General features: G+C 34.4%; 1 protein-coding gene across 1 annotated transcript in view; it reads left to right on the plus strand.

Annotated features, from left to right (window-relative positions):
- The window catches only part of mRpL12 (mitochondrial ribosomal protein L12), a 71,040-nt gene extending 43,974 nt beyond the window's left edge, over window positions 1-27,066 (plus strand). Inside the window, exons 3-5 of the mRNA XM_090377063.1 lie at window positions 421-489; window positions 14,021-14,158; window positions 26,832-27,066. Coding sequence (XP_090233189.1) covers window positions 421-489; window positions 14,021-14,158; window positions 26,832-26,948 — 324 coding nt within the window. The 3' untranslated portion in view covers window positions 26,949-27,066. The remainder of the gene's footprint in view (window positions 1-420; window positions 490-14,020; window positions 14,159-26,831) is intronic.

A 27,066-nucleotide genomic window follows, 5' to 3' on the forward strand; every position in this document is an offset into this window, starting at 1 on the left:
ACACAGAAATGAAATTTTCTTATTTTTTGTCATTGCTTTTTTTTTTTTTTTTTTTTTTTTTTTTTTTTTTTTGGATCATGAATTATTACCATTTGCTAATGTGCTTGAAATGTAATGTACTGAGTACTTAACTAACTTGGTTTTAGCTACATAATGCTGAAGAACAAAATGCATGGATCAAGTTGAAAAAAATTTTTCCTTTGTGCTTTCTTGGTTAGACTAAATTTGTTAGTTTGATGTAGTGAATGTGCTCTCCGTGTTATTTATTGCTTGTAGTAAAAATTATTTTGTTCATTAAAAAATTTTGATATATTTGTTTTTATGCACTTAAAAAAATACCTTGCTATAGAGTTTCCATATACAGTGAATCGTTTAAATTTCAATATTATACAGATTCAGTTTGTTTCGTTTTTTTAATAGAAAACTCTGAATATCCAGGACACTCCGGTGATGTCATTTGGAGCTATGCCAACATCTGCATCAGCAGAGGTAATTTTATATTGTCTACTATAAACCTGACAACTCAATAAAATTAAACTGTCATAGACAAATGCAGTACCAATATAAAAAAAAAAAAAAAATGCTTGTGACACGTATAGATTTAGTAGAAATCATATTATATTTTTGTTTGAGGTCTTTGGTCTGATTATAAAATTAAAAAAATCCTATTTCCCATTTGGTTTATTTCTTTCAATTTTAGTTTTTTCTCAAACAGTAATGTTGTCAAAACTGACTAGAGAGGAAATGTGACTTAAAAATTTTGAAGTAATAAAATAAAACCTATATAAAAAAAGAATAATAGGAAAAGAAAGAAAATGCTAAAAACCAGTGAGGGGAACCTTTGCAGGGTTCCCAGCAAAGAGACATACCATCTCACTATTTTTATCATTAGATATTAGATATATTTGTTATAGGGTTTCCCCATAATAAAAACAATCAAAAAGGAAGCTATTCAAATGTAATCAATCATATTGAGATTTCTTTCGGTAAAATAGCATATGATATTGGTAATTATATATGCATAGCATATTTTAATTTTATTGCAGTCAACCAATCTTAATGCAACCTTTGGTATTGGTATTCTCTTTTTGTGTACAACAAATTGAAAAACAGGGTTTTTTAAGAACTATTTCATTTTGTAGTCTTGTCTTCATTGAGTAAACTTTTTCTAACGTATGATGTGACTAAAAGTAATTGTGCATTTTTTTTTTTACTATAGCACTTTTACAAATGCAGTTCTAACCACTTTTTTTCACCTAAGCTAAGCTAATTTTTATCAATATTTTTTTAACTATTAAGCTACAAAATAGCTGTTCTAACTAATCTTCTTACCTTGTGTGTGGCACGGTTGTTATGTAGATGTCATGTGATTATATGCTGATACGGTGTCATTCCTACATTAATACTTTCTGCCCATTGTTGTAATCACTAAATATTATACTCAAGATAAAATAACTTCAAAGAGTATTGGTTTATTTAATCAAATTATCAATTTTATCTAATTTATAGCAGAACTGTTAAATGAATTAGGTAGATTGAATTTGCCTTTTTTTTTTATTATTATTATTGTTTATCTTAACTATGTTGACAGCATTATATGGTTTGGTTTAATTCTCCATAGTGCCTTCAGTATTTGCTTCACAATTTGACTCTATCCATGATATAAATATAAGTTTAAAATGTTTCGTAAAATAATCATTTGTGTTTTGTTGTTGGGTGGAGAAGGTGGTAGTGATAGCCATTTGCACCTTCACTCTCAACTCCAGTTTCCTCCAAAGATGTCCCTAGCATAAGATACTTTTGAAATGAAGGTTTATGATTTTACTCTTGTAAAGAAAATTTTCATATTGCCCTAGTTTGTTAATGAAGCATTTCTAGACCCATGTTCAGGAACACCAAGTATAACAGTTGTACTAGACTAGAGCAACCAAATGTCTTGTTTTTAATGGGGTTGCTCTGTTTTTGAGTGAGGTATCCCATTCTCCTGACAAAAATCAAAATGTGACACCAAATAGATAATTGATGCTTTTTCCAATGTTACCATTTTATTTATAAGTTATGTGAAAATTTTTGTTAAATATGCATAATTTTTAGTGGTCCTTTCACCCCCCCCCTTCCAGTTTTATTAGATGTTAGTCAAATTGAATGCACAACAGGAAATAATTGTTGACATTGTTGGGATTAAAATACCTTTTTTTTTTTTTTTTTTCTTTTTTTATGTAAACCCCAAACACGAGAGATATTAGAACCTATAGTACTTAGTACTGTGCTTGGGTTGGAGGTGAGAAGACGAAAGAAGATATTTGTTAACACTGGACTTGAACTTCTGTAGACTTTAATTTTCAGGAAATACGTATGAAGGAAGGTTGTTCCAGAAAACGGCAGTTGAATGAATGAACGAGGAAGATGAAAAGTTGGTTCTGTGAGTTTGAAGTTGGACAGTAAATGGATGTTGGCTGGTGGTAGCACGTGTTGGGACTGTTTTGAAAGAGAGAGCGGGAATTATAGAAGCCAATTCAGAAGAACAGTGCCCATGGAAGTATCTGTAGAAGAGGCATGCAGCAGAAACAGTACGTCTATGAGACAGCGAGTGGAGAGAATCTGTTAGAGATGAATCATTAATTAACCTAACTACCCTCTTCTGAATGGAATAAAAAAGCTTGAGAGAGGTTTTGGGGGCACCATCCCAGACGTGGAAACAATATTCCAAGGCTGGGCGAATTTGCGATTTGTACAGAGTGAGCAGCTGTTTGGAAGAAAAGTAACGCTGAGAGCAAAAGAGAAAACCAAATTTTTTAGATGCAGAGGAAGCAATATTTGTAATGTGCTTGTGCCAAGAGAGATTAGAAGTCAGGGTAATCCCCAAAATAGATATATCATTTTGCCTAGAAATCGGAGTGTCACTAAAGATAAGCATAGGAGCAGAAGAATCCTTTTTGCGAGATATAAGACAAGACTGAGTTTTAGAAAGGTTGAAATCAACTAAGTTGTCTTTGCCTCACTGGAGAATTACCTGAAGATTGGCATTTAAGGAATTGGTAGCAGATTATCGAGAAGTTGAAGCTGATTGAGCAGGACAAGGTTTCTCAAAATGGAAAGTGGAATGCAATGTGCTATCATCAGCAAAACTATGGATAGGATTTCCAGTCAATGGAAGAAGGTCATTAATATACAAGAGGAAAAGAGTGGGAGAAAGAACTGAACCTCGGGGGACACCAGCATTAGTGGAGAAGTTAGAAGACAGAGAGCCATCTACCATCACCCTCAGTGAGCGATCAGAGAGAAAACTGGATAACCAATTACTAAAAACAGTTGGCAAACCATAAGATGAAAGCTTGTTTAGAAGACCTTCATGCCAAACACGATCGAAAGCCTTTGAGGTGTCAAGAGCAACTACTTGTGTTTCACCAAACCTTTCCATTGAATTAATCCATAAATGGGTAACATAAGCCAGAATATCACCAGTGGATCAACACTGACGGAATCTATACTGGCGATCGTTGATCAGATGGCAGGTTTCAAGGTAGTTTAAAAGTTGGAGGTTAATTGATTTCTCCATTACTTTAGAAAGAATAGAAGTAATTGCAATGGGACGATAATTGGATGGGAGGGATTTGTCAACAGTTGGCAAACCATAAGATGAAAGCTTGTTTAGAAGACCTTCATGCCAAACACGATCGAAAGCCTTTGAGGTGTCAAGAGCAACTACTTGTGTTTCACCAAACCTTTCCATTGAATTAATCCATAAATGGGTAACATAAGCCAGAATATCACCAGTGGATCAACACTGACGGAATCTATACTGGCGATCGTTGATCAGATGGCAGGTTTCAAGGTAGTTTAAAAGTTGGCGGTTAATTGATTTCTCCATTAGTTTAGAAAGGATAGAAGTAATTGCAATGGGACGATAATTGGATGGGAGGGATTTGTCACCCTTTTTAGGAACTGGCTAGATATGAGCAAATTTCCAAGCAGATGGAAAAACACCTTTGGAATAAGAAAGTGAAAAAAGGCAGCAAAGAACAGGAGTAAGTTCAGGAGCACAGGTTTTGAGAACAAGTGGAGAAATACCATCAGGATCTGAACCTTTCTTAGCATCAAGATTTGTCAAAATCCTTCTGACATCCTTTTGACGGAAGACCACAGGAGGCATTGAATGGAGCGTGTTGTGAATGGTGGGAGGTGTTTAACCAAGATCATTAATACATGCCTTGGAAGAAAAATGGGATGCTAGCAGGTCAGCTTTATCCTTGGCTGAAGTGACAACAGAACCATCTGGTTTGGACAGAGGTGGGAGCAGAGATGGGCAAAAGTTGCGGCCAGTAGCTTCGGCAAGAGACCAGAATGCTTGGCTACCATTAGGGCAAGAAGCAAGTTTTCTACTCTTAGCGTGTTCAAACTCTAGTTTAGACTGATTAATAATTGCTTTACAATTGTTGCGAACTTTAGTGTAGGCAGAAAATTAAACTGAAGAATTAGAAACAAGCCAATTACGATATGCAATGTTCTTCTCTTGAATAGCCTTAGCACATTTATTGGAAAACCAAGGTTTAGATAAAGTACGAGATTTTAAAGTGGAGTGTGGGATAAAGGATTCCATTCCTGCTAGAATAATTTCACTGACACGATCTGAGCAAACGCTGAACATCAGAAGTTTTGAAACAGTAATCCGACCAAGGAAAAGAAGAAAAGAAATCTCGCAGGTCATCCCATTTTGCATTTTGTAATGCCAGACAACAGGAGTTGGGAATAGCCATTGGAGAAGAGACAATCACCAAGTTGTGATCTGAAGTGCCTAAAGGACCTCTCACTTCGACCATGTACTTAGAAGGGTTGTTTTTGAGAAAAAGATCAAGCATGTTGGCTGTATGATTAGGATTGTCCGGTATTCTTGTTGATAAATGAAGAATGTGTGCAAGGTCATTAGTAATTGCAAAAGCCTCAGCATCTCAACCAGCTGGATCGGTGTGACTAGAAAACGGAAGCCAGCTGGAGTCGTGATCATTAAAATCACCAAGGAAAATTACCTCACTGTTAGGAAAGTTGCAAAGAGAGGAAGTCAAAGAGCTCCAAGTGATTAGTGGAGTTGGGAGAACGGTAGAGACAACAGATGAATTTGACACAATGAGGTAGAGAGATTTTAAGTCAAAGGGAGGAGATTCCAAATTGCCAAGTTTCTGACAGAGAATATCAGAACGGACATATGCACAAGTACCACCTTTTAGGTGAAAGGAATCATACAGCGAATAATTTGGGCATCTGAGATGAGCAGTAGTTGAATCAACTGATAACTGAGATTCTGTCAGAAAAAGTACGTGGGGTTTGTCAGAATGCAAGTGGAAATGGACATCGTTGAGATTAGAATTGAGACCACATATATTTGTGAAATGAATTAGGAAGTGCTTACCTATCTCTTATCTGTAATATTTGGTATTATAAATAAAGTATATTACATGGATAATATTTTAGGTTAAAAGGATAATGTTTTGGGTATTTAAAGAAAGCACTTATGTTTACTGATTCAACTTGTGTTCCCAGTAAAAGCATGTTGTCACCTGTGGTAGACACTTGGTTTCAAAAATAACTTGTATGGCATTTGTGTTCACAATTTACATGAGAACCATGCAGTCTCACCTGTTACAGTGCTGGTTCGTGAGGTGTGTGTCCCATTTTTTTATTTTATAAAAACTTGTCACCCTATTCTGGACAAATTAGTAGCAAATGATTATCAGCCTTGTAATTATGAAATATGCGGTATTTTTCCTTATTTTACTCAAAAACATAAGAGTATGAAATTTTGCAAGCTCACAGCTAATGCGCCAATAAACACCAATGTGCCACACACACACACACTAAATTTGCAAAAACGTTAACATGACGAAACAAAAGCAGATGACATTTTTGATTTCAGCTTGCATGATTTACTAATAGGCACTCACCAAGGCTTCATATTTCCTGCAATTATTCAGAAGCCATCCTTGCTGTAAACTCTCAAAAGCATGAGCAAAAACTGGTTAAATTACTATTTTATATCACATTGCTCGGGAGCTTTTATTTCTTTATGTATGTTTCAGCTTATTTGTCATAAGACATTCCATGAGTTAAGTGCCTAGTTAATTTTAATAGCATTTAAAATGGATGACTGCTTAAATTATGAAGGGTTTCAAGGGCTACCACCCTTAATTATTGTTATAGGTTATGCTTATAGTGATTATAGCATTACTGGTCAGGAAGGAAAAATAATAGTAATAATGATAAATGGTTGTGTGCAGTTGTGTGATAAATTTCTAAATGTTCAAATGAAAATGTCCTCTGCAGCTGTTGAATTCTCCCCCCCCCAAATAACTATTGTGTTTATTAAATATATTTTTATTTTTTCAGTATATATAGTATTATTAATGAGAACACAATCTTAAGCAAAAAACTCGGTTGCAGTATAATGAAATAAAATTTTGGTGTGAGAATCAGCTATTGCGATTGATATTATTAAGATTTTAAAAAATATAACATAGTACTGTATTGATTATTCAAAGTGAATGGCACTGAGACTGTCTTGTAAAAAATCGACCTTGGATAGTTGATATTACATTTGAATTTCTGTAGATTGCAATTTTCAGGAAATACATGTGGAAGAAAGGGGGGGGGAATTGGTTTTATGAGTTTGACAGTGAATGGCTGCTGACTAGTTGTGGCAAACATGGACTGTTTTGAAAGGGGTGTTAGAAGATATCAATTTGGAATGACAGTGACCAAAGAAGCATCTATAGGAAAGGTATGCACCAGGAACTGAACATGAGACAGAGTAGAAAGACTTTGTAAGAGATGAGTCATTAACTAGTCTGATTATTCTGATTAATAGAGATAGACAGAAGTTGTAGTTGGTAGTTTTTTTTGGGGGGGGGGGTGTTAGCGATATCAATTTGGAACAACGGTGACCAAAGAAGTATCTATAGAAAAGGTATGCACCAGGAACTGAACATGAGACAGAGTAGAAAGACTTTGTAAGAGATGAGTCATTAACTAATCTGATTATTCTCTTTTGAACAGAGTCTAGAATTGTTTAGAAGAGTAATGCTGAGAGGAAAAAAAAAAATTCAGTTTTTTTTATTATTTTTTATGTAAAGGAAGCAATTTTGTGATGTGCTGATGCCAAGAGACATTAGAATTTGTGGTCATCCCTAATAAAGACAACATAACAATATGTTATGTTGTCTGGAGTGTCATTGAAGATTAGCATAGGATTGATTGCATTAAAAGGATTGAAGTTAACTAAGTTTTCTTCATCCAGTTGGAGAATTAGAGAATTATCTGGTTATCGGCATTTAAGGAATTGGTGATGGATATCGAGAAGTTGAAGCTGTTTGTACTTGGCAAGCTTTTTAAAACTGGAAATCGGAATATTGTGATGTTTCTATCATTAGCAAAACTATGACTAAGATTTCCAGTCTGTAGAAGGTCATTAATATACAAGAGGAAAAGGGTGAAAGAAAGAACTCCAGCACTCCAGTTCTTATAAATGTCAAGAGCAACTGCTTGAGTTTTGCCAAACTAAAATCAAATTTGCCCGAAGATGAGTAACATAGTGTCAATCCACTGGTGAGTCCACCAGTGGATTGACACTGAAGGAATCCATATTGGTGATCATTGATCAGGTGGAAAATTTTGAGATTGTTTAAGATGGCAATTGATGGTTTTCTCCATTACTTTGAAAAGAGTCAAGGTAAATGCAATGGGATGATAATTGGAAGGGAGGAAGGGGTTTGTTGCCCTTTTTAGTAACTGGCTGGATACAAGCAGATGGAAAAACACCAGTGGAATAAAGATTCCCCTGGTTTTTAAATATTAAGTAATAAATAAAAATTAAGAAGTGCAAAAAGATAATACAGAACATGTACAAGTTCAGTAGCACAGGTTTTGAGAACAATTAGAGATATGACATTCAGGACCTGGAATTTTCTTGGCATCAGAATTGTTCAGAATTCTTCCAACATCCTTCTGTTGGAAGAATGCAGAAGTTGTAGTTGATAGTTTTGGCAAGAGACCAGAATGCTTGCCTACAACTTGGACAAGAAGCAAGTTTTCTACTCTTTGCTTGTTCATAATTGAGTTTGGACTACTTACTAACTGTTTTTGCAGTTGTAAGTTTTAGAGCAGAGAGAAAAAAAATCTGGAGATTTGGATAGCAGCCAGTTGTGATATGCTACATTCTTATCTTGAACAGCCTTAGCACATTTATTCAAAAACCAAAATTTAGATAAAGGATGAAATTTTATGGTGGAATACAGAATAAAGAATTCAAGGATTTCCTACAAGGATAATTTCTCTGACACGATCTAAATAAACATTGGGATCAAGATATTTAAAATGATAATCCAACCCAGGAAAAGAAGAATGGAAATCACACAGATCATCCTATTTTGCGTTCCTGTAATGCTCAACAAAACACGGGTGAGAATGAATGTGAGAGAGAGAGACCATCACAAAGTTGTGATGAGATGTTTCAGGAGGATCACTAATATCAGCTGTGAGTTGTTGGTAAAAAAAAAAAAAAAATCAAGTGTGTATTTGTGTGTTTAGGATTATCTTGGTAGGTAAATAAATTGTGAGGTCATTAATAATTGCAATTCGCTAAGAATCTCAATCACCTGGATCCATTTAGCTAGAAGACAAAGCCCAACCGGAGTTGTGAACATTAAAATTACCAGGAAAATTAACTGAGTATTAGGAATGTTAGATTGGAGAAAGTCAAGTTTCAAAAAAAGGAAATCAAAGAGTACTGAGCAATTAATGGAGTTGAGAATAATGAAGTAGCAGTTGAATTTGAGATTCTCTTTCCAGTTACCAGCTGGCAGAGTAGAAGCAACAAATTATACCATAGTTAATCCAGATTCTTTCTAGAGAGATTACCAGTAGGTTCGGTCCAGTGAACAACACAGAAGCCAGCAAAAACCATCTTAGAGCTGTACCCTCAAAATATAGGGAATATTGGAGCTCATTATTATGCCCATCATAACCTCAAAAGATGAATTTGTATGATAGAAGAGACAGGGGTTGCTTGAGCATTTCTCTGGAGATGAAACATGGGTTTTGCCATTTCAAGCTTCCAATAAGCAAAGTGGTAGTATTGCACTTTGATAAGTCATCTACTGCCTAGAAGGGCAACATTCCTCTGTATGATATGGATGCCACATGTCAACTTCTGCTTACGTTGGCCTGGGTGGTCCCCTCCAGTATAATATATAGATGCAGTGTTTGGGGCCTTTAACATGAAGAGTATAATTGGGATTACTAACAGTCCCACCTTCATCAAGGTGTAAGCAGATGATGTTTGATTGCTGCAGAATGACTGGATTTCACCCAAATTCAGTTCATTCAATTCATAAATGGGACCTAAATATTAGTTTGCCATTGATTTCGACTGCTTAATATCAAGTGTCTTAGCTTTTCAAAATCAGGACAATGTAACAAGCCTTGGAGACCATGTAAGAGTATTAGCGACATTTATTCTGAAAGAACAGACATATTCGTTAACCTATACTGAATTTATTTTAGAAATATATAATTGTTGTAAATTTTATTAGTGCAAGTGCTTAGCATAAATTCCTTTATGTAATTAACAAAATTGGTGGCACCAGGCTGTGTGTGGGTGGGTGGGGGGTTTAGGTTGTTTGTAAACAAAGAACAATTTTTTAAAAATTAATTGGTAAACAATTTTAACCCTAATGCATTCTTTGTATGCATTAGGGTTAATGCATTCACACAAACATGACTCCTCTGATCTGTAACTCTTGGCGTGGTTCCAGCAGCTCCTCCTGGATCTGTCTCTAGGTGGAATGCTGCAGGAAAAAGTCTGTCCCTGATATACAGGAACTTTGTTAGCAGAGATAAAGTGGTGATTTTATCATTGTACACAGCAATAGGATAATGTACATATCTAGGCCACTAGGAAAACTGCATACATTGGAAACCTCAATTAGGTATGATATAGCTAATTGGTATAGGTGCAGAGAAAAAGCAACAGGGACAATATTATTTTTTTCCCAAATAGCTTGGGGCACAAAAGGATATTCTTACTAAAAAAGAATTTGAGCTGTCAGTGTCTAATGCAGGATGTCTGCATTCCAAATACTGCATATGGTGACCTAAATGAAGTTTGTTTGTTGTTTGTTTTTTATTTGGTTTTTAGGAGCATTAGTAACTAAGGCCATATTGCTCCGGGATTATGCGGTGGTCATTCCCTGGCCTTTCCACATCCTCCGTATTTGATGGTGACGGGCTCGAACCCCGGTCTAATCAAGAAGCGTGTGCTACGCACTGCTGCCTCTTCCCACCTGGCTACGGAGATGCCTCTAAATGAAGTGCATACGACTTTAAAATGATTAAGTAAACTAAATGGCAAAGGCGTCTTTATTTTTTTTTAGATGATGTTAGTGATATGGATAAAGTACATAAATTGAAATGGATGGTTGTAGAATAGACTTGGTGAAATTTGCTTTCAAAAAAAGCAATTAATTGTTAGTATAAACTTACACCTTCCATTATTGTAGAAGAGGGTAGTGTGAATAATTTTAAAGGATCAAAGAAATTAGAAGGAATGGAAAAATGAAGTGGGTAAAAAGTTTTTTTTTATTTTATTATTTATTTATTTATTTTTATTATTTTCTTTAAGCTTTAATTCTCTGCATCATTTTGAAAATACCGAGAATCTAGGAACAATCTTGCTGATTCAGGCAGGCTGCTTTTGATAAGAAACATAACATCACTCTATCTCCTCCACTCTTTTCAACCTATCTCCTGTACTTGCCATAATGAAAGTTGTCATTCTTGCAGAGCACACTATATCTTGTTGTCTTAACCAAGAGCTTGAATTCAACAAATTTATTTTACTTCTGACACTATAAACAGATTAAGTTCTTTGTTTATGTGGTTTTAACCCTAATGTATTCCTTGTGTCCACTCAAACATGACTTTTCTCGTTATCTTTAACTCATGGCAACTTCTATTTCCCCCCGCCAGCAGTTTCCCTAAACCCATAATTCCTCCTGTCCCACAAGCCATTCAAGGCCCTCAAGTCTAGCTACTTGACAAGGCTCTCATCATGTACTATAGGCAGAATTGCAGATAAATTTACATTTTCTCCTAACTCATGGCATTTTTCACCACAACCTATATTTCTTGACCAAGTCTTCAGTGAAAAAAAAAAAAGAAAGAAAGTCTTTGGTACATGTTAATAATGTTATTTTTTTGTTTAAAAACCGATTAATAATATAAATTTTTGCACCTGGTGGAAATACAGTAAAACCCCGCTATTCGCGGGGGTTACGTTCCTGAGAAATTCCGCGAATACTGAGTTATGGCGCCCATGGTAATAAAAGGGTTCCGTTCCAAAGTATGAAATATATAACAAAAATTAGTCTAAAATTTTGTCTGTACGTATTATGTGTATTTACCTACATAATATGACTATGTACATAGACAAACGTAGAGAGTAAGTACATAAAAAAAAAAAAAAAAGCATAAGGCATCGAAATGAAAATAAGAAACAATTTATTAAATGTAATACTGTACATATTTATTAGACATTTTAAAGAAACCTTTCAAAAACATATCAAGAACATGGGTTGCTGGGCGAAAAATAACCATATCGATTTTTAAATCTTTCAAACCAGCCTTTGCTGGCTAAAAAACTTATCCCGCGAGTGCTATCACCAGTTTCACTAAAGTGTAGTGTTGATAAAGGTGTTTTGCCTTTTCACGAATGATAAGTGAACTTAACGGAATTTTATTTTGAGTTCGGTCTTCTATCCACAGATTTAAAGCCTTTTCCATTTTTTCTAATTTCACATCACGAGTTATAGAGCAAATTTTTGATGCAATTAGCGCGTTTTCACGGACACTACGGCGGATTTTTTCTTCCGATTTCTTGATTGATCGTACCGTTGACTCATTGATTTTATAATGTTTTGCCACTGAGGAGACACTTTCACCATTAGAAATTTTGTCTAACAATTCAATTTTACTCGCTAATGTCATCACCTTCTTTGATCTTTTCACAGTTCCCTTTTTATTCGCGGCCATATTTTTGTAGGATTAGAAAAGAACTTGTCCACAATAAAATCACTTTCTTTTAACTTTAACACGCTCGAAAAAGTCTGTTTACATCAACACACTGCAAAATGGTAGATTTTTCACTTTTGTAAACGTATCAATTAAAAGCAAGAGATGAAACCTTCTATGACAAGCGCATTACACATACTGAACAAGGATTAGCTTGAAACATCCGCGCTCGCGATTTTGTCACCCCCCCACCCATTGAGCGCAGGACACTTCCTTTTTACACCTTTTAAGTTATTTTTACTCATTTTTAGAGAATAAAGCACAATTACAAAATGAGGAGGCACACTTGATACACATAAAGCTGTGAGCGTGTAGCAAAACAAATAAACAACACCATAAAGGCAGAGACAACTCTATTAACACCTCACTAGCTCACATTTTACATTTCTGGGGGTTACTACCATAAAACAATAAAAACAATTTCCAGTTGCGTTCCTGCTAGTGGAATCTGTTATAAACTGGTAGTGAACTCTATCTAATTGCATTTGCGATAATACCGATAGCTGTAATTGTGTTGGTTTTTAAGTTATTATGGTGAAATGTGTTTCCCCTTCACTGCTATAAAAAAATAAATACATTTTCAGAATCTTCTCTTCATTTCTATCGTGTTGCGTTCAGTTGGGGTGATTCCGCGTTCGACTGCCATTTCTTGTAAACACAAAGGCGAATCGTGCATATGCGAATTCAGTTCGTGTTATATACAATATCGTTCCCCTAAATTGTGTAAGATTGAATTAGTGTAGTGTAAACACGTGTTATAAGACGACTGACTGTACTACTCTGTGGACTGGGCAAAATGATTTTAGCCACACCCATGTTTTTTTCATGGCGGAAAATGTTCCGGCGCTTTAAAATTCACATTTTTTTAGGTTTAAATCAGCGACCGCGAATACGCGAAACCGCGAATACAGATACCGCGAATAGCGGGGGTTTACTGTACTCTACCTCAGTTGAGCTACACAATGAAAACTACATTTTTTGGAATTTTATGATTGGCAATGTTCTTTTTATACTCTGGCATGATCAAATAGGTCAGAAGAGTTTACCACCAGTTACTTGACAAGAATATCATTAACTGTATTTAGTAGTCACATCATTTGAATCATGACATATTGGACACATTTACCGTTGTACTCCTGTGTTAACCATTCATCCATAGTGATGGATTGATTCATGCATCAGCCCATCACTATAGTCAAATACAGAATAACATTCCCCAGCATAGCGTTGGATGTGAGTAGCTGCTAAGCCCTCAATTCATTTGGTTCCATTCACCTCAGCGACTCAGTCTTATTCATGAATATGCCAAGTTTTTATATAAGATCATAACTCTCCCTGCATCTGCCATACAAAATTAGTTCACTGTCAGTTGTGGCTGAAGTACTGCAGCCGGAAGAGCTGATTTTCTTAATGTTGCAATCACAACAATCCACTAAGCCCTCATCAGCTGTCCGTACTAGTTAGATTAACTTAATCTTAAAATAGGCAAGTTTTTCTACATGCCGATAAATATAACAACACTTTATTGGTAAGTAAACTAGTGACCTACTTTTGAATTGGGTACTAAAACAAAATCTACCAGTCCTTTCCTTATGTACTAATAATATGAAAGTGAATAGTAATATAGATAGTGAATTAACTGTTGGCTCAAATAAAGAAAATTAGAACTTACATAACTGTACCAAAAGTAAGTTGAATTATGGGATCTTGGTGGGCTAGGACTTATTTCTATGTGAAAAATGGCTGAAATATTAAGATAAAACAATCCTCATGTGCATACCAAAATCAGTACAAGACAATAAAAAAAATATATAAATAAAATAACAAATAACTTTACCATCCTGTATTCTAATAGACAAAATTTATTTTAATTAGCTTTAAATAGTATAATTTTGTTTTACAGGAAGAAACAGAAGAGGAAATTGATGTAAAACAAGTTAAGGCTTCATTTACAGTGAGACTTGTGAAATATGATGAATCAAAAAAAATACCTTTAATAAAAGCAGTCAAGACATTCATTGAGGGCATGAATTTAGTTCAGGTAGTTTGCTTTTGTTGAATTAGCTAAACAGTCACCTTTTGCCTTTAACACTTGCATATTTTTATTTTCAAATAAATAAGTAAAATTTGAATTTAACAAATATAATAATTACATGGAGAACAAAAACATTTCAGGTAAATGGAATTTTATTTTCTGTTATTATATATGTGAAAGTGATTTTTAAACTGTTTATATGTTGGGTATTTTATTTCAAACTTTCTGGATAAAATCCAAACTTTTGCAGTGACCAGATAGGACTAGAGTGACTACCAGAAGAAATTTAAGAAATAATTATGGCAAAGATTCATGCAAGTCCTTGCAAGTCAATTAGACAGATCATTGCTCAATGGGATGTTCTGAAGAGTATAATTCATAGTCTTTCTTGCACAGATGTTTCACCCATGCTAACCACAATTTTTTTCATCCCTTTCAAAAAATGATCCAAACAAACTTGCTGAAATGAGCATGTAGTTTGTAGACAGAATTGACGAAAATACAGATTTCCTGAAGGGAGTGTTGTTTTCTGATCAGGCTAACTATTATGTAAATAGAATGGACAGTGAATAAGTTACAATACCTTTACTGGTTGCAGGAAAAATCCTCAGTAGCATGTTGGAAGTAAGCAACAAGGAGCAGAGAAATCGATGGTTTGGTGTGATGTACAAAATTTAAATATTGTTGGACCATCCTTCTTTAAAAGCACTGCAGCTGGAGAGGATTGCTTGAATGTGTTTGGTAATCATTTAATGCTTCAACTTCACGCCCTGGGAGGCAAACCTGACTGGGTTAAGAATGATGGCTCATCACTGCATTATGCACTCTCCCATTCAGTGTTAGTTAAATTTTCCTTGTTTGATCAGCCAAAGAGGAGTAGTGGAATGGGTTCCAAGATCGCCTGATTTGTATCTCTTAGATTTTGCTACGTGAGGTTATTTGAAGTTAAAAGTTTGTTCTGTAAAAGTTACAAGCTCTCAACATCTTAAGAATAGAATTGTATGTGTAGTTTCATCTATTAATGGTGATATGTTGAAAATTATTCAGAGAAACATCATGTATCATTTACAGAAATGTATTGATATTGTCAGTGACCATTTTGAACAGATAATTGTAATATGTTTTAAAATGAAATGTTTTTGTTGATTCAAGACTGTGGATACCCTGTACTGTCAGCTCTGTTGGTATTGAAGGAGTAAATTAACTTATTCGTAGTACAGGAGTTAAGATTGTAGTTATCTGATATTACAACTGTTGATAGGCACCTCCGTAGCCAGGTGGGAAGGAGCAGCAGTGCGTAGCACACGCTTCTTGATTAGACCGGGGTTCGAGCCCGTCACCACCCGATACGGAGGATGCGGAAAGGTCAGGGAATGACCACCGCATATCCCGGAGCAATATGGCCTTTTGCAAATTTTTTTTTGTGTTCACTTGATTTTTAATTATTGTTAAGTATTTCTTACTGTAATGTAAGATTTTTGATTGTTTTTTTTTTTTTTTTATAATCGTTTACGTTATAATTTCTGGAAAGTATCATACGGAAGTGTTCTATGTATCATATTGAGGTAAACTTCTTTTCTTTTACAAATAATGATATATATATGAAGATGTATATATGATGCTACTATAAAGAATTATATAAGGAGTGAAAGAATAATGCCAGCAGTGGGGAAGAACGATCACAAATTAGCAACACTTACAATATACCCAGTATCCTATGTGATGAGTTAGAACATGCATTGAAGAATCAGAAAGCCACGGGTGAAGATGAAGTTACTGTAGAGTTGTTAAAATTGGGAGGAAGAGACATGATACAGAAACCGGCAAGACTCATTATGGAAGGAGTGGAATAATGCAATCGTAATTTTGCTGCATAAGAAAGGAGATAAATCAGAAATTGGAAATTATAGACCAATTAGTTTGTCGTTCCACATCTACAGGTTGTTCACAAATGTTGTTGCTAACAGATTGGAAAGAATACTTGATAAAAAAAAATCAACCGAAGGAGCAAACTGGCTTTAGGACAGGATTCCCAACTATGGATCACCTTCATGTAATATCGCAACTAATGGAGAAAGCAAATGAATGCAAAACACCATTATGCCTGGAATTTGTGGATTATGAAAATCATTTGACTCCATTCAGCATAAGGCAATGTTTTGGTTCCAGATGAGGCATAGATACCCCATGCATTATGATTCTGAAAAAAATATATATGAGAATGCTACTGACTTTATTAGACTAGACAAAGACAGTAGCAAATTTAAAATTGAGAAAGGAGTTCGACAAGGAGACAATATCTCCAAAGTTGTTTACTGCAGCCCTTGAGGAAGCTTTGAGAAGATTAGACGTCACAGAAAGGAGTCAATGTGAATGGAGAGTATCTAAAACATTTATGATTTGCAGATGACATTGTGATTATAAGCCATGATCCCAAAGAATTAGAGGAAAATCTTAATGAGTTATGCAGAGTTAGTAAGGATTTTGGACTAAAGATGAATATGGCTAAAACAAAAGTAATGAACAAGTATGCCACAGAAAGGGATATAATGATTGAAGGAGCAGTAATTGAAAAGGTGGAGTCATATACTTATTTGGAACAAGTCATTAGCCGTAATAATGATAAATGGCTGGAAGTTGAGAGAAGAATAAATTTTGGATGGATAGCATTCAGGAAATATAGTCACATACTAAGGAGCAATATCCTAATTTGTCTGAAATGTAAAATAATGTACCAGTGTGTACTCCCCACCATGATTTATGGAAGTGAAACTCTGCCATCCTTTTGGTGGGCACTCTCCAAAAGAATGGAAGAGAAGCTGAAAACTACACAGTGAAGAATGAAATGAATTGTATTAGGAATCAGGCTATTAGATAAGAAGAGAAACACATGGGTTAGGCAGCAAACACAAACAAAGGACATTCTTATCAAAACTAAAGAACTGAAATAGACTTGGGCAGGACAGCTTGAAGACATGGTGACAGATGGACTAAGAAAATAACAGAATGGTACCCAAGAGGAGCTAAAAGAAAACCTGGAAGACAATGATGGAGATGGACAGGTGAAATTCATGAGTTTGTGGGTAGTAAATGGATGGCCATTGCACAAAACAGAAGGGACTGAAAAGTTGTTGGAGAGGCCTTCATCCTGCAGTGGATTGAAAATGGCTGATGATGAAGATGTAAGTTTACATATGCAGTGAGATGGCTTAGCTGTGACAGTTTAAACTGTGTCATGAAATTGATATTTTTATGACAAAAAGGCAACTGACAACAAATGACAACTGAAACAAAATTACGACTGCACAACATCACTTCAAAACCAGCCCTCTTCTACAGCTGTGTAGAAGAGGGCTGGTTTTGGGTCATAATTAAGAAAATGCACACAATCTAGAAGCAGCACAAATGAGATGTTTAAGACCATTATTAGGCTTTACAAGACTAGACTACCAAAGAAATTTAGATATCTGCGAGAAATTAAAAGTAGATAACATAGTAAGTGACATAAAACGGTATCAGGAAAAATGGATCAACCACATAGAAAGAATGAACCCAGACCGGATCCCAAAATTAGCCTTTAACTACAAACTTACAGGCAAGAGAGATGTTGGTTGACCAAGACAACGATGGCGAGATCAAGACCACCTCCAAGAGCTACAATGGAACAGGTCTTAAAAGACCTAAGCCAGACCAAGTTCATGATGATGATGATGACAAAAAGGAAAACCAATAAAACAAATATCAAATATGGAGTGGCTGTTTGATCTTGCAATTCTTACAGACATTTCTAGTCATTTATATGCTCTTAATTTAAAACAAGGGACAGGAAAATTGGTCACTGATTTGTATGGTGACATCAAATCATTTCAGAATAAGTTATTATTTAAATCCCAAATTGAGCAAGACAATTTAGGTCACTTTGAATGTTGTACTGAGATAAAAGAGAAACACATTTCCAAAGAATCATTGCCTCTTGTTATTACAATTACTTTTTGGTGAGCTTGAAAGTCAATGTGCTGATATAAGATCCCATGAAAACGACATAAGCTTGTTTGAGAATCCATTTACTTTTGCTGGAAACTACGATCCCAGCTTTCAACAATTAATTATTGATTTTCAAGCCAAAACATGGTTCAAAAATAAGTAAATGGACTGTGAAAATAAACTACTTGAATGATAGTTGAGAATAAACACAAGGCTTTCCCATCTTAAGATTTTCCACTAATAAAAAAAATGCCACAAAACTGGCTACTTTGTTTGATCAACAAATGTTTTTGAGCAAATTTTTTCATGCATGAAATCAAATAAATATTTAAAAACAAACAGAATAACAGATGAGCATCTTTATTTCATATTGAGAATTGGCACAAATTTGAACATAAATACATCTATACATAAAAATATTTAGCCTCAGTCATCATTAAATATTAATTGTTCAGTAAATGTTATTGTGTATTGTACTTAATGATAAAATTTTGGAATATTTTTTCAATTTGAGGTGTATCATTATATTTATTTATTCACCTTAATATTGAAAAGCAGCGTGTGATCTTTTCAAGTTGTAAATTTTCTAAAGTGAGCATTTAAAAGCAAAAGTAAGGGTTTTTTTTTTTTTTTTTTTCAGAAACAAAAGTAAAGTGTTTTTTTAAAAATAAAAGGAAGTTATATATTTTTGTTCATAAAAGTGTTGGGAATTTGCATTTTTTATATATAGCCTGAAAATATAAAACGGTAACATGAAAATAGAAACTTCCTTTTGCATGTAAAAAAATATGGAAAATATAACACTTATTTTTCTCGAATCACTCAGTGTGCCCTGCAAAACAAATCTAACTTTGAATATGACCCCTGTACGGGAAAAGGTTGCACATCACTGATGTAAGTAATTTTCTAAAGTCTACTACATAAGCCACTCATAAATTATGTAAATATAAATGTATATTCCATCTATAGCCACATAATGCTGTTTGCAGTTGATAAAACAGGCCTGGGTTTTAAAACTGCATAAGTTCTGGCATTTGTGAAAATTTCTTATTGAATTTTTTTATCTGGTCACTATCAAGTTTGCAACATTAATAATATTATATCTTATTCATGATTGCAATTATTTTTAAAAAATTATTCGTTTTGTGTCAATTTGATGCAAAGTTTTGTAATTTTTATAACTTTGCTTTTTCCAGGTATTTTTTCTTAAACTTTTGTTACCAGATTATATGCATATCAAAGAAAGATATTACCATAACACACTAATTTTCCAAGCATTTATGAAAAATTTCCTCATTCCAGATCAGCATTATACAGTAAAAACCCTGAACTTCTTGGGGATGCATGAATAATTTTTTTGTATTCAGATTTCATTTTAATGTATATCACTGAATATGAATTTAAAAAATCATCATTTGTGTAAATAATTTCTGCTTTACTTTTTTTGCTATATATAAACAATATTTGCTGCTTTATTTTACTTTTATAGAGACTAAAATCAGTAATAATTAAATAAAATGATGTAATGTGTGAATTAATAACACCCACTTGGACAAATTAATAACATTTTGTCAAGTGGGTGTCATTTTAAATCATATTTTATTTATAAGAAATAGTGCAACTGCCTTTCTCCCCCCCCCCTTCATGGGAATGCTTGCATAGCCATATTTACAATACAGGCTGTAGATAGTATGAACCAGAGCTGTAATGCTCAATACGTTCTATGTTGATATCAAATATTTTAAAAATAATAAGAGAAGTTTACCTCGATATAGTACGTAGAATACTTCCATATGATACTCTCCAGAAATTAAAATGAAAAAATTTGAAAAACTTACATTAGAATAACAAATAATTAAAAATCAATTTAATGCAATTAAAAATAAGAAATTAATTAAAAGAATTAAACGAAAAAATCGCAAAACGATTTTCCTTCCTGAAGCTGACGTTTTTCGACCGTATGTTGTGATCACAGGAATGAAAATTACCGAATAGGGGTGAGCATGAAACTTAAATAGGGATTATGTGTCTTCACGCATGCGCGTAAAAGCCCACAAATCAGAGATCGGATATGGCCGACAAACAACAGGATTTTCTTGTAATTTAATTTCTACGGTTTCTGCAATTAATAGTCGCATATAATTACATTGGACACTTAGCTGATTAACACGAATATTCAAAGGAAATCGCGTCAACCCTTGGTAAGACAAGTCGCAATCACCGCAAGAAATGTTGTATACCGGGTCATTAATTTGTGTTGCGAACGAGGAAAGGACTGAGCGATTGTTCAGTATAGTGTGTAATTTCCGTATTGGCCTGGCCACAATTTTAAATTTGGTATCTTTAAAGAATCTGTTAAGCTGTTTGTGCCACTGTTCAACATATGCGACAGAAGTAAAGTATTTTTTGATATTATTATTGTTGGTTGGTGTAGTGTTTTGTATCCTATCCTTAGCTTGTACCCTAATTCGCTTTATTGTAGCAAGGGGATAACCCCTGTTTAAGAATCTGCATTTCTGATCCCAAAGCAGATTCCGTCTTTGAATATTTGTAGGCATTTAGAAATTGATTAAAGATAATCAATCTTTTGTAGGTGAACAGGTGATAGCTGTTATAATGCAGAAGCATACTAGTGTTTGTAGGTTTATGTGATAGATGTTAAATTGGATTTTATTTGCATCCTGAGTAAGCGTGAAATTTAGAAAATTTAATGACTTTGTATCCATATCCTCTCTTTCCAATGTAAATTTGAGTCTAGAATTTTATTAAACAAATGTAAAATGTCTTGGATAGTACTACTATCAGTAATAACTAGAACATCATCTAAATACCTCCCATAGTATGTGATACAGGGTCGAAAAGGTGTCAAATGTATATGCTCAATCATTGAGAGATCTCTAATTAAAAAAAAAAAAAAAAAGCAGTGCATAAGTGATACTGAATTTGGACTTCGTAATGTTCCACAAAAAGATTTATTTATTCAACAAGTTAACCAACTGGGAAATAACATAAAAGAAACGCGACTTCCTAAATTGAATGCACATGACAGTTCAGCTTTACGTGGACTTCGGGAAAAATAAAGACATTATTATACAGAAGGCAGATAAAGGACATTCAGTGGTAATACTCGATAAACCTGATTATATTAATAAGTTAGAATTGTTTCAGATACCTCCACTTATCTTGAAGTAGATCTGGCACTATCAACACAATAAAATGTCAATCAATCAACACAATAAAATGTTAACCACATATCGAAAAAACGACTACATTACTATGGCTCAGTTAAAGGAATTGAAAGCCAGAACATAAAATATTCCTGCACTTTTCGGTCAGGTAAAATTACACAAGACTGGATTTCCTATTCGGCCTATTGTTTCCTACAGAAATTTGGAATTTTCATCCTTGGCCACACGTGTATATAGCATTATAAAACTCTTTAGACCAGTGTTTCCCAACGTGGGTCCCACGCCCCACATGGGGGCAATTTGATTGTTCAGGGGGGCAATTCAAAAATTGCTCGTCTAGAGTTTAAAACAACCGCCTACTATGATTTAACTTGTACAAAAGAAGAATTGTTGGTATCTCAATTTTAAATAAGCATTCGTTAAATGTTGTACTTTCTATAGAGCTGCACTTGAAAGTTTGGAGTAATATCAACTACAGTTTGCTCGGAGAGTATTGCTTACTATGCCTAGTGAAGGAATAGTACATACTGTATTGGACGATTGCTTATGGCATATGCAATGTGCAAGCAAAGTGGTTGTCTACTGTAGCCTACCGCAAACTCAGCATGTTATATGAAATAGGTAATTCCTTTCATACAAACGCTCGTTTGGGCATCGTGACTGTACATTTGGATAGGTTTGACGATCTCAGATTAAAATAAAAATTACTTTGTCCACGCACAGAATTATTATTAATGAAGAACCGTGATATACAATGGTATGTATTTGTCATATATGTATTTCTGTGGTCTCAGTAAATAAGCAAATAAGTCCAAAAACTCGAATTTGCAGGAGAGGAAAAATAAACTTCACACTCTCATATAAACACGCATATATTCGAATATACAAATATTTATTACTCACGCTAAAACTAAAATAACGAAGATAGCTGCGTGTCACATAATAGTAAATAATAAATACTTTATTATAGTGCACTTATCTCATTTTTGACAAATTAGACTTATCTGCTTGTTCACAGAGACCACAGATTTAATAGCCCGAATTCAGTAATTCGTGTGATTTATTCATTCAAAAAGCGTACTAATAATTAATTTTGATATATTAAAATTAAATTAAATTAACTTTAATGCATAGTTTATTTTTAGTTTTTGATTTATCTTATATTTATTTCTTTCAGTTGCACAGTAAAATGAGTAGTGCAAGTAAAAAAAAAGTTCGTCAGTATTCAGAGGAATACTTAAAATTTGGTTTCATACCCGCTATCCACGATCAAAGGTCACCTTTTTGTCTTTTATGCCAACAATGCTTGACCAACGAATCAATGAAGCGAGGTCGTCTTGAGGCGCATTTCAAGGCGAAACATAATGCCCTTGTAAATTCAGATTTAAATTACTTTCAAACTTTAAAGAAGAATTATGAAAAAAGAGCAACATGAAAGTCTCTGTTTATTGCTCATACTGCAACTATCAATCGTACTCTTGAAGCTAGTTATGAAATTTCTTTACTCATTGCTAAATCTGGGAAAAATCGTACTATAGGAGAGAATTTAATCAAACCATCAATATCAGCATTTCTTAAACAGTTCTGGAAAAAGATGACAAAGACGTGAAAGCTATGCCACTCAATAACAATACTGTTAGCAGAAGAATAGATGAAATGAGTGAAGATATTGAAATACAACTTGTTGGAAAGCTGAAAACAAGAAAATTCTCAGTGCAAATGGATGAATCAACTTTGAGAGACAGTGAAGCCGTACTGATAACTTATGTAAGATATATTGATAAAGGTAATTTTGCTGAAGAAATGTTATTCTGTAAATCATTAGAGAGCACCACTACCTCCAAAGGTATATATAATAAGCTAAAAAATTACTTGGATGACAATAATATACCAATGAAAAATATAACATCTTGTGCTGCAGATGGTGCTCCTAATATGATGGGCAAGAAAAATGGCTGCTTAAAATTGATGAAAGATGAGAATCCAGAAATGCTTCATGTGCATTGTGTTATTCATAGGGAAAACTTGGTAGCTAAAAATATTTCGCCTGTTCTTAATGAAGTATTAAATCAGTTATAAAGTGTGTCAATGCTATTAAAGCTAATGCCAAATGTGAGCGTCTCTTCAAGCTTTTTTGTGAAGAACAAAATGCAGACCATGTGAGACTTTTACTTCACACTGAAAGGGAACTGCTTGAAAAGATTTATGGAACTATTTGATACTATTAGTGACTTTTTAAGTGACAAACCTGAAATGAAGCATCTGTTAATGGTCGATGGTAAAGAATTTGTGAGTTATTTAGCCGATATCTTTGAAAAACTAAATATATTAAATAAACAACTTCAAGGAACAAATAAAACTCTCGTCAATGCAAAAGCGAAGATATTTGGTTTCATTACATTCATTGAATTATGTCAAAAATATATTTGTAACAAAAATTTTGTTACAAAATTTTTGTTAAAATTTTTGTTACTGATACTGCTGTACTTGTTATTGTCGATCATCTGAAAATTCTGTCCACTGATTTAAAAGAAAGTTTTCTGATTTAAAACAAATTGATTTTCCAACCTGGATGATGCAACCAATGTTAATAGATTTGTTTGATGTATCAATGCAGTACCAAGAAGAACTGTCAGAAATGCAAAATGATGAGTCAGTTAAAACTTTATTCAATATAAAAGGAGCGATGGCATGGCTTTGTGATGAAACAGAAATTAAATACCCAAATTCAACCAACTTTGCAAGAGAGCTATTATTACCGTTTCCATCTTCATATTTAGCTGAATGTGGATTTAATGCCATAAATGATTTGTTACTAAAGAAAAGAAATCGACTGGATATCACAAAACTGGGAGATTTGAGACTGAAGCTGACTAAATTGGAGCCCAATATAAAATCTCTCTGCATCAAGCACAAGGGTCTCACTAAATTTAGGGGCGCCTCCGTAGCCAGGTGGAAAGGAGCAGTAGTGCGTAGCACACGCTTCTTGATTATACCGGGGTTCGAGCCCGTCACCACCGAATGCGGAAATGTCAGGGAATGACCCCCGCATATCCCGGAACAATATGGCCTTAGTTGCTAATGCTCCTAAAAACCAAATAACAAACAACAAATAAACACTAAATTTAGTGCACTCATCTAGAAGTGACTTCACATGGAATGTTGAAATTATTAAACAATTAAATAATAATTACTAAAAATTAAAATATTATAGAAAAATCTTTCATATAAATTATTTTGTACTTGAATTTTAGTTGTCTATTATATGTTTTGAAAATTTACTTACTATTTTTTTCTTAATAATTTCCTAATGATTTCTTCCTAAAACCTAAGTCTTGTGTCCTGAACAAGTTGTAATTAGGCTTCATTTAGGGAATAATCCAATTTTTGAATATAAAAAATATGTATATCGGTGTTTCCCAACATTACATAGGGGGGGGGGCATCAGAATTTTAGAAAGACTTAGGTGGGGCATGGTAAAAAAAAGGTTGGGAAACACTGCTTTAGACAGACAATACAATTTCAATTTGGGATTAAGAACTATGATACATTATTTAATAACCTTAAGGACTGTAGACTTTGCGACTATGACAATTTATTCTCATGAGATGTTACCTCATTATGTACAAATGTAAATGTTGAATACACATTAGATATTATTTGGGATATGTTAAATAATAACTTGATACCGATTAATTATATGAAGCTTCCTATTAAGGAAATTTTTCACTTAATTAAACCCTTAGATGAGGCCAACCTCCCCTGATGGTATTCTCCACCTTGTCGTGGTGGGCTTGCATGTCCCGATGACCAGGAGAGCTAAGTTGTCGGTAGCTTAGCTACTGGTAGGGCCTTCCAAGCTGGACAGGTCAAAGGGTAGGGGCCAGACTAAGAGAGATACCCCAGCTCTCCAGGTTGGGGGTTGCTGCAATGGGCTAGCTCCTCGTTCAGTGTAAAAAATACACAAATACTAAACAACCTGGAAGTGAAAATGAAAATGGACTGCACAGATGAGGCCAACTATATCACCTTTCGAGACAGTGTTCAAACAAATTTTTGGTTTGCCGATGGGATTGAGCTTGAGCAGCTTAATATCGGAGATCTATCTCTCAACGATTGAGCATATACGTTTTACGCCTTTTCGACCCCGTATCACATACTATGGGAGGTATTTAGACAATGTTCTACTTATTACTGATAGTAGTACTATCCAAGACATTTTACATTCTAGACTCAAATTTACATTGGAAAAGGAGGATACAGACATAAAGTCATTAAATTTTCGGCATTGCTCGATTTTATCTCATATTGTGGCTATCTTTATAACGAGATACTACTGTATTGGACTACTCTTATTTGTTCTTGGTGGGCGGGCAGGTACCCTAATAATGCAGACATGCCATCATGGTTGTGAAGTTAATTCCACAATATGCCTTGTGCATTTAGTCTTCAAAATATTATCATTGTCTTCACCATTTGGCATTTCTCAAATTGTGGAATTAATGCAACCGTGATGGCATGTCTGCATTATCAGGGCACCTGCCCGCCCATCCACCAATGAGTGCGCCAACAAGCTCCGAAACACCGTCTGAGTGGTGGTGCCCACTGAAAATAAATAACAGTAGTTTCCTCTACTAGGGACGCGTTATTTATTATTATTATTAAGCTATATGGTGCAAGGAAGCCTAAAGCTTATGCTGCACCAGCCAAAAAAAAAAAAAAAAAAATTTTTCCCGATTACCCTGAGAGAGAGAGAGAGAGAGAGAGAGAGAGAGAGAGAGAGAGAGAGAGAGAGAGAGAGAGAGAGAGAGAGAGAGAGAGAGAGAAGTAGAAGGGAATCACCAAGAAAGAGAAGGATGATGATATCCAGCTCAGGATCCTGGGTGTGCCAAGCCCAAACTCACCAGATGTGAGCCCCTGGGATCTACTCTGCCAGATAGTGACTGGAGGGAGTCCGGGTAGTGTATATACAGAGGGCAATTTATTCAAAGTAATGCAATACCTAGTGAAGGTAGCCACAATATGAGATAAAATCAAATGATGCCATTACATTACTTATGTAGTTAAATTTATGGATAAACTATGGTGTATTTACACCGACATTATACATTTGAAAATTAAAATTTTATTCAGTTTCATTTATAAAAACTGAAACCTGGCAACCCTGAAATGCTTCTTTTAAGATGTAATAGTGATTGAAACTGCAATGTAAGTTTCCTCGGTTGGAGGGAAATAAATTTCTGGGAAAGACTACCTTTTAGTTGGCAGCAGACCAGAAATTTACATTTTTTTAAGGATGTAGTGATCCTTAATGTTTTGCTGGGTGTTTTGATTAATAGAAGTCATGTAAATGTCAACAGAAGTTTCAAGGCTAAATTATTTGTATTAAAAACTTCATTTTTCAGTTGAAAATTGGAAAAGCTTAATTTTTATGTTTAGGTTAAGTGAAAAATATCGCTTATTACATGTAAATGTTGAGCTGTATCCCATTTCTTTGGTATTTTTAGGCAAAAAAATTTGTGGAGTCAGTCCCACAAGTTGTAAAAGCAGACGTGGGAAAAGATGAAGCAGAAAAATTACAAAAGGAGTTGGAAGCTGTAGGTGGTGTATGTGAAATTGAATGAGCATATTTTCCACGTAAACCTGTAGATAACTAGAGAAGGTGCCACTTTATATTTTTACATTTGTTTTAGAATGTATGTGCTTTAAATAAAATCTAAAAGAAATGGTGTTTATTTTATA

Source organism: Mastigoproctus giganteus, chromosome 7 (assembly GCF_048544385.1).
Source record: "Mastigoproctus giganteus isolate SK-2022 chromosome 7, ASM4854438v1, whole genome shotgun sequence".
Lineage (NCBI taxonomy): Eukaryota > Metazoa > Arthropoda > Arachnida > Uropygi > Thelyphonidae > Mastigoproctus > Mastigoproctus giganteus.